Source organism: Uranotaenia lowii, chromosome 3 (assembly GCF_029784155.1).
Source record: "Uranotaenia lowii strain MFRU-FL chromosome 3, ASM2978415v1, whole genome shotgun sequence".
NCBI lineage: Eukaryota > Metazoa > Arthropoda > Insecta > Diptera > Culicidae > Uranotaenia > Uranotaenia lowii.
Window position 1 is genome coordinate 81,322,584 of NC_073693.1, and position 11,070 is coordinate 81,333,653.

The following is an 11,070-nucleotide window of genomic DNA, read 5'->3' on the forward strand; positions in this document are numbered from 1 at the left end:
ATTCAAAAGAAAAATTCTTTGAAACAAAGGAAAATGTATTTGAACCAAAGTAATTTTTATTTATCCCAAAATCAAAGGAAAAAATCCTTTGTTTTTGCGGCACTTTCCTTTGAAATAAAAAATCTTTTCGCTGCGTGTATTGATTATAAGAATGCACCGGAACGTTATCTTTATGCCGGGCTCTCACTTCTATGTGATCGATTGGGTTGATCAAAAACGTATCCTGCAGAAAAAATCTCATTAAAATTTTGAAAAATTAAAGAAGGAACATAACTCACAATATATTGAAGGATGCTATCGTTGGGAACGTGTCAATTGAGTCGCGAATCGAACCAGGTTCTGTTCTCGAAAAAATAAGCTTTTTTATTGGGCACTTGGTTGCAATTTTGTTTGACACCAGTCGATCCCCGGTTCCGTTTGATTGATCGGGGTCTCACAGTAAAAAAAACTTCAAGTTAAAAGTCAAGTTATTGATAGATTTAATCTTTGCCAATTCTTCAATTGTATCTGCCGATTCATATCGTCGTTTTTTGCTTTTTTCCGCTGTTGAAACTTACTATACGCATACCTGAAAATACTCAATGTTTTGCTGGAATATAGTTCATTGGAGAAAATATGTCCAATCTCTCACAATCTATCGTAGATATATAGTTCGATTCAGCATGTTTATAATTCAATGACATTCAATATCATACATTTTTAGTTGAATCTATCATATTTACAATCATATTATTTAACTATACCAATCAAGTTGAACCTATTATATTTTCATTGAAATGTGCACAGGTCATCCAGAAATTTATAGTTGAATCTGTTATATTCATAGTTGAATTCCTCAAATAAAACATCTAAAATATTTATAGTTGTATGCCTAAAATCAAGCATATAACTGTAGTTGAATCTGTCGTAGTTACAGTTGAACCAATTATACAATTAAAGTTGAATCCATTATATTCATAGTTGAATGCGTAAGGTCACTCAGCAGTTTGTAGTCGAGTCTATTATATTTGTAGTTGAATTCGAAAAAATCAACTACACTTTACTGATTGGTATCACTAGCTGAAATAATTGGAAAAATTTTCGTCTTTTTTCTCCGTGCTAATCCGGTTAGCTGTTGAAGCAAATCAACGGTAGGTCGAATTGTTGTTTTAAAAAAAAAGTCGCAAGGCCAAAAGGATACTACGCCTATCTTAAAGCTTATCTGCATGTTAGGCTAAATGGCCACTATGTCTAATAGTCATTAGGACAAATGAATATTAGGCCGACTAAACACTGGGCCGAAAGGATAAAAGAAAATTTGAAGAAAGGCTTTATGACTGAGTGAATACAAGCGAAATAGTCCTTTGGCCGAATGGTTGAGAGGCCGATTAGACATCTGTGATACGAGGATCGGAGATTCGGTCGAAGGCCGTCAGGTAGAAATATATTTGGTTAAAGGTTGGATAGCCATATTGATTTTTGGTCGAAAAATACAATGGGCCGTTTTTACGAAGATGAATCGAACGTACGGTTTTTGGCCGAAGGTTCCATTCTATCTATTCGGACTAACGTTTATTCACCAAAGTATTTATTCGGCCTTAGGTCTAATCTGCCTGATGATCATTGGGCCATTCGTCCATTGGACAAAGTCCATTTAGCTAACTATCCTTTTGGACTTACGACCATTTGACCTAAAGAACGATCGGCATTACCACCAATCGGCCTACTTTTCATTTAGTCTTACAATATTCGGCTTTCCTTCCATTTGGACTGATGACCATTCGACTTTGTAGCCCTTCGGCCTAGCAATCATTCGGCCTAGCATCTATTCGTCCGAGCATTTATTCAACATTTTATCAATTTCGCCTTGATAGCCTCTCTGCCTTATGACCATTTAGCTTAGCGATCATCTGGCCTTTCCATTCCGCTTTTCGTCCATCGGCCTGATGATAATTCAGCCAAAGAACATTCGGCCAATCGTCCCATCCAGCGTATTGTCCAATTCGGAACAACATCTTTTGGCCTTCGGACGAATGACATGAAATAAGATGCCCGATTTTATAACACTTTGAATTTCAGCTCGAATTTTGAAAAAAAATGATCTCGCATTTGAATCATTAGCTGCTTGCTGTAGGACTAATATCTTGATGTCAAAACTCAAAAAAAAATATCGTATGATATTCATGAAATTAGGAACACATGCAAGTTAACGTGCATAACTTGATGTTTTATTGCTATATCAATAATGTTTTCCATTTTTGAAAGAAGGAACCCCCATACAAAATAAACATAAAATTCGATTCAATATGAACAATATGGTCAAAATCATGACATCCTTGGGGTTTTGAAAAATTGGCACAAAATGCTATGCCGAATTGGCATTAACCAGCTTTGGGACCGCTGGCATTATTCTCCCAGCGCAACCACATTGTCTGAAAGATACCAAATAAAACATTTTCTCGTTACTCAATATCCATTCTCAAGACAAATAAGAGGTGAAACAATCACCGTACTAGTGAAAGGCAGCCAGAGAAGATATCCTTGAATTAAATGACCGGGGCTGAGCGTGTGTATGTATGCCCGTAGTAGAAAAAAAAACTGCAAGGCAAAAAAAACATTTTCTCGTTTGTCCCAGAATGAAAAAAAAACGATCTACCCAAACACTAGAAAATGAGTGTAAAAAATATCGAATGAATCGACCGAGGGCTTTTTTGGGAATATTCATGACATTAAAGCCTCGTGCTCCAACTGATCAAAGTAGAACACATAACCAAGTGGTACAATTGACAAGACAAGTTATGACAGTTGGTTTGAGTTCGATGCTCACTCTCCCGTCGGCATTTTTTTTTATTTCTTGTTTTTTGAGATGTCTAATAAGATAGAAATGCCTGAAAATGGTATTCTTGATTTGCTTTAGTATTTGTATGTAGAGGTTGCATCGTTTCGCTCAAGAGCTAGAATCTTTATGCCAGTATTCACAAAGTTGATCATGTCATCTTTGGCGCGATGCACATTGTAGCTGCAGGGTTTCCGGCGTTAAATAAAACCTTTGATATTGGTTTGACATGTTTATTGTAGGACGTCTCGAGATATTATAACGCGATTTCTGTAGTGAAATCTATACAAAAACTAAGCTAACTTGGTCACTTGAAACCCCACATAACAAATTTTTGGCAAAGAGTAAGCCCGAAGCTGCATTAAAATTTGAAATTTTTGCTACAGCCCATTTTAATGCATAGAGCAACCAGAATTGGCAAAGTTGTTTTTGAACCCAGAAGGAACTACTATTGATACTATTTTTGGTCGATTATGAACAGTCTAATGAACAATCAACAGAAATGAACCCGTAACGCTAAGGACTTATTAAATTATGTCCAAAACAAATAAGATTGGAAAAATTTCACGTTGGGGGGATTGGTATATAAAAAATAATCCAAATTTCCAATAAGTTTGAAAAAATTAAATAAATTTTGTATGCAACAAACTTGTATACAATATTTATTGCGATATTGGAAAATCAAGTTATTAACGATCGAAAAGTTGAAAAAATTCTCGGATACAGAATCTGATACAACTCCTCTCTTCTACAGCGACAGTCAACACTCTTTCAAAGGTTTAACTTTTGAAAAATTTATCAAATTTTTCAATAGAATACCTTAAACTTTATTTATTAAATACTCTCTCTGGGATTTCCAGGGAAAATCGAAGGGATGGGACTGGGAGACACAAAAATAATTTTATATTGGTTCAGGCCTAAAATATAAGTACCTGCAATTCGGACTGCTCCGTTCAGTTTTCAGAAAGGCCAAACTATCGGTGTCTTAAATCTTGGTAAAAAAATACCGTAGTGTTTAATTCCCGGAAAAAAAATTGTGTCTTATATGATTCATGGAACATAAAAATCCAAAATCGTAATCTAGCAAACTTCATTCACGAGAAATTCTTTTCATAATGATTTCCTTTAGTTTCCTTCTGAGCACCTTTCCGGCAGGTGAAAGCGGCAATTGATCAACGAAAAACACTCCCCCTCGTAGTTTCTTGTAATCAACCACCTGACCGTTTACAATTTCAACCAGTTCGGGTCCAGTCAGCTTACTTCCAGACTTCTTAACTACAACTGCTGCAGCCAAATCAGATGACTCATCGATGTCAGGCAGTCCTATCACACAAACTTCCTTCACTCCGTCTATCCCAGCAATAATGTGCTCCAAATCGCCTGGAGGAATTTGATAATTTCTATATTTGAGAATTTCTTTCCCCCGGTCCACGGGAAAGAGGAAGCCTTCATCGTCAATAAACGCCAAATCCCCGGTTCGAAGCCATTCCTCTCCATCTATTGCCTCAGCATTAGCCTCAGGATTTTTGTAGTACCCAGAAAATGGATAACAATGCTTAGTGACAAGCTCTCCGATTTCCCCATTCTTCAAGAGACTTCCTTGATCGTCTACAATTTTTGCACAAATATTTTCCGCAATTTGACCTGCTGCTTTCGGTTTACGTTTGATGAGATCGATAGCAATCGTTCCCAGCTCCGAGTTGGCAAAAATATTAAAAGATCGTCCCCTTGGAAGCAGCTCATCGATGGCATCTCGAAGCTGATCCCGAACGTTGCTTCCTCCAAGCCACCACAGCTGAACGTTACTCCAATCGGCTGATTTTGCTCTCGGATGATTGAGCAGCAGGTTTGCATATGATGGTGGAGTGAAAATACAGCTTAAGCTATATTTTTGCATCAGGTTGAAGAAGACATCTTCGTTGAAGGCCGTGCGCGTTATCAGTTTTGGTATGTCGTTAATGATGGATGCGAAGAAGCAATAAACGCCGGACGCCCAGAATAGTGAGCTGAATGTAAACATTGTTTGCAAACTGTTTGGCAAATTTGCTTTCGATAGTCCACTAATGTAGCGAGCATGAGATACTGAGACCCCTTTCATAGGTCCCGTTGTACCAGATGTACACGTGATGTTTGCTATTTCATGGAGTGGATCAATTATTTGTACAGGGCTGAAACATAAAATATGCCAGTTATAGTAGATTTACGTTATATTGGTCATAGCAAACAACATACCGAAACTCAGTCTCACGATTCGTTTGCTTCAGTAGCGTTTCGACATTGTTGATACCAGCTCTATCGCTCTCGAAAACATACACTTTCGGTTGTTTGATTGAGGCGATATCAATTGCCTTTCGGACGACGTCGTAGTTGCTATCATCACAAAATACGAGGGCTGGTTCCGTTATTTTCATCATGTGAGCCATATCATCTACCGAGTAGTTTGCCGCCAGGGCGTTGAAGGGCAATCCACCAAAAAGCAAACCCACAACTAAGGGGCCCAAATTTTCGCTATTTGCACATGCCAAAGTTACCATGTCACATTTATTAAATCCTTCATCTTGAAGATTTTGGATCACTCTTATAGCTCTCATCAACATGTCCGCACGTGTCATTTCATTTCCACTATCTCCGTCGATTTGCACCACATGCTCTGGATTGAGCTTTAACTTTTCAAACAAAATCTGACCAAAACCTGCACCCGTTTCAACATCTGCCTCCGTTTGAGGACCATACCAGATCCGAGCCTCTGGATCGTACCGTGGTAACATTCTGATCCGCCACAATCCTCGAGTTCAACTGAACACTCAACTACTTCAACAGTACAGAAGCTTCACACGGAAAACAACACGCAAATGTAGCGTGCCGATGGCCATGCACTAGGCCATGCACCTATAACATAATGCTATCATGGAGAGTTCGATGGCAGATAAATTCAACGACTCAATTGATGTGCTTAAGCTCTCTCAAAAGACGTTACACTTTACCAAGCATTTAAATAAGATAGTGTCGAGAGGGTCGAGCGCCATATTGGATTTTTTATGACGCCACAAAAACTGTTGAATCAGATATTTATATGAGAATTCACGAGAATTTTCAAAGAAAAACATGTTTAAGAACAAAAATTAATGTAAGGTCTCTTGAGTTGGGAAAATCCACCATTTTTTTCGAACTTCGATGGTCTATTTTATAGAAAAATTACTCGAAGTTCCTTTTTTGTAACGATCTTGATGCGCAATAAATCTTCTAGAATTTTCCATATTGGAAAATTTCCAGCAAATTCTTCGAATTATCAACGTAAAAGGCAAGTTCTCTAGTAAATAAACAATTTTTTCACGATTGTGACATCACAGTCTGTACCAATAAAAGAGAAGGGCTGCCTTGGCAATACCATTTTTAATTATTCCATGACACTACATCAGACCGCTGCACAAAATGGCTTTTTGCTCCCATATATTTTTCAATGCCTATTAGGTCACCAAACATCAGTGTGAAATTTGAAATGAATTGATTGATTCCTGAGTAAGCGCAACGCGTTTCAATTTTGTATGGAAATGTCAAATGTGTAGAGAAGAAGAAATTCTTGCACATAAAATCATCCAGAAAATTAAAATAATCTCGAAATGAAGTTCCCAGACAACCAGAAGTCGTATTTTATTTTACAGATTATATCGTATAGATTGTTAATTAAATTCATTTTCGTATATCTGCACCTACAATGTGCGGCCCATGCATATTCTTTATCGAATTTAAATGCATTGCATGATTGTATTACGACAATACAATCCAAATCAAGAATATGTGTGCTAATGTACCTATATGGCCTCCAAAATGATACGTATTTACTGGTTTTGCTGCATTCTATACGATATTTTTACACGTATATTTGCACGTATCTTTGAATGCAAATTCGAAATACCCACCAAATGGTTGTCCGGGTTGGTCTTTGGTTTTTAATTTGATTTTTCTGATGCTTCATTTTTTGCTAGCAGCTAAGCATTTTATGAAAAAGTCATAACAATTTCAAAACAAAAAATCTGAATCCATTGAAAAAAGTTTAAAAATGGCTGATTTTGTTTGCAAGAGCTTTGAATAATTTCATGAAAAGTTTTTTCAAAGGTTCTATTAATCGAAAGATTTCCTGACTGCCATCAACATCGAATATCTTTTCTGGGGTACAAGTAAGGTTTGTGCCTTGTTGACATGAATGTTTTGCAAGAACCAAGGAATATTTTTATTCAAACTTATATTTTTTGGAGCTTTCAGTACATCTCTGGTGATTTTTGAAAGAAAAATTTTGTTTTCCCATACAAATTTCCATACAAAATAAAAGCTCGTTGCACTTATTCAGGACTGAATGGATCGCTTTCAATATTTTTAATGCTATTTCCGGCAGCAAAAACAACCAAAAATGTTATGGGAGGAATTAAAATTTAAGAATTGGAAATTTCCATATACATCTTTAGAGAGCAAAAACTGGAGAACAGTTTATTAGTTAAAGCCATAATCTTAATAAACCTCTGAGTTTCATATCTTTTATTTGGTAATGCTGTGTAGCCGACAGTTTGAACATAAGGCTATGATCATTTAGTATCCGGGCACTTTATTTTGGTGATAGCTACGTTATTAGAGCTCGGATATGCACTTTAGCAGCGTTGTGTTGATTATGAAAAGGACTGTCTTGCCTTTTTTTGCCAGATTTTTAAGTTAATGTGTTCGAGATATTTACGATGCAAAAAGACATGGTAAAAATAATTTTGCACAAATTTGCGCCTTTTGCGCATTTTGCGCCCCGAAAATTCTTCATTGTCGACTTGAAAACTCATATACTGTTGATTTTTTCTGATTCTTTTTTGGACCGAATGATTAAGAAGTATAAAGAGCCACTCTTAAATCCACACGAAGTTAAAATCAAGCATCGGAATGAAACCCTTGAACTTAAATATTGTAAAAAGTCTATGGTTATTGGGGATAACTGAATGCAGACCCCTTAAATAATGCAATTAATCCATTTCCGTCAGTCAAAAAGTGTTGTCTGGCTAGTAGACACCAAGTAAAAAACTAATAGTGAACAGTTCCTTAGTTTGCAATATGTGCAACCGGTTTTTTACGCAATGTGACAGATGTGTCCTGATGGACGAAGAAATTTATATTAAAATCGGATTTATGAGATCAAATCATTCGAGATGCCTACTCATGAAAAGGTTCCAACCAGATTCCAATTGCTTTTTCCAGATGAGTTTGTGTTAAATATCATGATTTTGCAAAGGTTTTACTTCTGTGGTAAAAATAATAGATCAATACATGACTGACACAAGTGTGCAAAAATAAAAAAAGAGATTTTATGAAAAAGTAAGATTATTTCTTGAAATCATTGATAAATAATTTTTTTTAAACTTTTTTATTAAATGTCCTATTAACACCATCATTTCCTCCATAGAAAGTTTTTCGATCAAATGAATTGTTTTTAAAATACAATCGTTTGTAACTGCCCGGATACTAAATGATCATAGCCTTAACACTCTCTCGGCCTATAGGCCTCTCTGAGTCGGTGCCAACAATTTATTTTTAAAAATCATGAACTGATGAAAATAAAAATCAGGCTTCGTCAAAGTAATCAAAGTAACGGAAATTTCGCTCGAAGTGAAGACCTTTTTTTGGTCCTCACTTAAAATTTTCACTTCAGCAATTTTATCTAATGCAATTTCTTACTACCCATTTCCATCACATTCAAAAAAAAATCAGGCTTATTTTCAAAAATCAGGGAAATACAATGGCATATCAGGTGTCAGGCTGAGCCTCGAAATATCAGGCAAATTCTGAAAAATCAGGCACATTGGCATCTCTGCACCCGACGACTGAGTCCCAGGAATTGCAGTGGAGAGAGTTTTCATTGCATTTGGAACGGTAATGATCAAAATTCCACAACTGCTTCACAAAATGAAACAATTCGCAACAATCAGCACATTGTCACTCTCTCTGAGCACGGGTTTCTCTAATTTCAACTCAAACCTTCTCATTTCCTTTATCAAATTGCCTTAAATTACCACATAAATTTTGCTAACATGAAGTTGTCAAAATGTCAAACAAACTTGAGGTTTGTTAAAATACTTCTAAAAGTTGTCCAAATCGGCTGAAAATTAGTATAAGTCTTTTGGACAGGTCAAAAAGCACTTCTAGAATCCAAAGATTCTGGTGTAGGGGAGGAGCGGGCTATATGCGCCTATTAAGCAGAAAACTGATTTTATCAAATATTTCATCGAATATGTTTACAAAAACTATATACACACGAGCAGACGTCTGTTTTCTATACATTGAAGTAATTTTTATGTTGAAATCTTCTTCAGTTTTTGAGATATCGATTTTATTATAACTGTTGTCAAAATTTCCAAACCTCAAACCGTGCGGGCTAAATGCGCCTATTTATGTTTTAGGCAAAATTTTTGTTTTTTTGGCGATATTTCCGTATAATTTCATTGCAACTACTTGAAACTGATACCTTTCATACGACAAAGCTGAAGATTGATAAAAATCTATTTCTTTTATAATTTTATGGAATAAAACAAAAGTTAGGGTTGCCATATTATGGAGGCAATTCATCCATAATAAAAACTTTATCAAATATGTTTTGAGATCTTCAATTCTCTCTAAAGGTGTTAATTAGAGCTTAAATTCGAAATTTTAATAATAAAAATCATATATTTATTCTATTTAACCCGTTAGATTTGAATAGCGGCATTTTACAAACATGATGGGGCATACAAAAACACTTTCTTATTCCACTTTCTAATCATTATGAAACCATCGTAAATATTTAATTTTTTTTTAACTTCTAAGGTTCATTTGAATTTTATACAAAAACCACTCAACTTTTAGTTTTGAGCTGCTTTACGGATAATTTTTAAAAGTCAAAATATTACATCAAAAGGTATCAAAACCTTGTATGAATTTTTAAATATTTTTGAGCTGGATTATTCATAAAATTCTTTCTTTCCTTATGTTCAATACGTATTACCCTCAAAATGGATTGATTAGATATTTTGTCTCGTCAGCCATTTCGTCAAACGGCTGTAGGCGCATTTAACCCGATATGCCCATTTAGAAAACCTGTCCCCTACGTGGAGTTTTTAAGCACACCTTGACGGACAGCATGCAGAAGTAAAAAATCAATCTTTAACCTTTCCATGCCGTTCGAAAAATATCCGTTCAAATATATGTCGTTTCTGTTCGATTCGTAGTTTATTTTAGTTGCTTTTAGCTTTACACAGAAAAAAAATTGACTTTTACGTGTCACTGAAACTGCAGCCTTTAAAATTAATCAACCTGTAAGTAACAAAACCTGTAATTTTAAATTGTTTTCCGTGAAAGTTTACGAAGATTCATTCATTATTACAGCAAATGTCCTGAAAAAAGTTGTTCACTGAAAATTAAATGTCACGTAATTTGTTTTTCGACCTGTAAAATAACGGTAAATATCCTGCTCCTTTTTGTTACAGGACATTTGTGTAATTTTACAAGAAATAATTTTTGCTGTGTACTTTGTTTTGACTTATATTTTCATATCATTTTCATCGGGTTATATTAACCTTAACGGCGGCGTGGAAAGAATAATATCTTAGAAACAAGAAATACAATATTGGGCTTATGATTGAAAAGTTGCATAAAAAACACGGTGCAAAATTAAAAATGAAAATAAAATGTCCCATTCCTTGAGAAAACTAACGGTTTAGTTTGAAATATTTGTATTGACATTTCAAAAATAATTTTTTGAAAACATAAATAAAACCGACAAATAAATTTTCATGAAGTCCTCACAACGTTTTTTCATTATTCTTTGACTTCTAAGCCTGAAATGATTTCATTGTAAAAAAATAATGACGTATTGAAAATCGTGAAAAAGCAGTCAGTCCCAAAATTTGAGGATTTATATATTTGACCATCGCAAACCTTTCGGCCAAACTTGGTGAATTATAAAAGTTCTCTACGTGTTTTTCATTGCCGCCAGTTAAAGTTTTATAAAAGTTATTAATCATTAAAAAAAGTAAGGGAGAGTATCAGTTTTGTACATTGAGAATCCCAAGCACCATTCTTGTTGACTCACGGAGTAAAAAACCATTGGCAAGGCAGAATACGTTCTGCTTAGCTACGACAGCGATCATGGGATTCGAAATGTATAGATTGAATTCAAGTGCAAAAAATTGAAGATTCGCTAGATTGGATGTTTTAAAACCTGTCTATGCAGCTTTTCGAGTTACATG

General features: G+C 35.2%; 1 protein-coding gene across 1 annotated transcript; it reads right to left on the reverse strand.

The window, feature by feature from the left end:
- Positions 1–455: 455 nt before the first annotated feature.
- Positions 456–5,622, reverse strand: LOC129755533 (uncharacterized). The gene is made up of 2 exons (XM_055752079.1): positions 5,048–5,622; positions 456–4,983 (listed from the first exon to the last, which is right to left on the reverse strand). The coding sequence occupies exons 1-2, from the start codon at positions 5,581–5,583 to the stop codon at positions 3,906–3,908; spliced, it is 1,614 nt and encodes a 537-aa protein (XP_055608054.1). The 5' UTR covers positions 5,584–5,622; the 3' UTR covers positions 456–3,905.
- Positions 5,623–11,070: the final 5,448 nt, after the last annotated feature.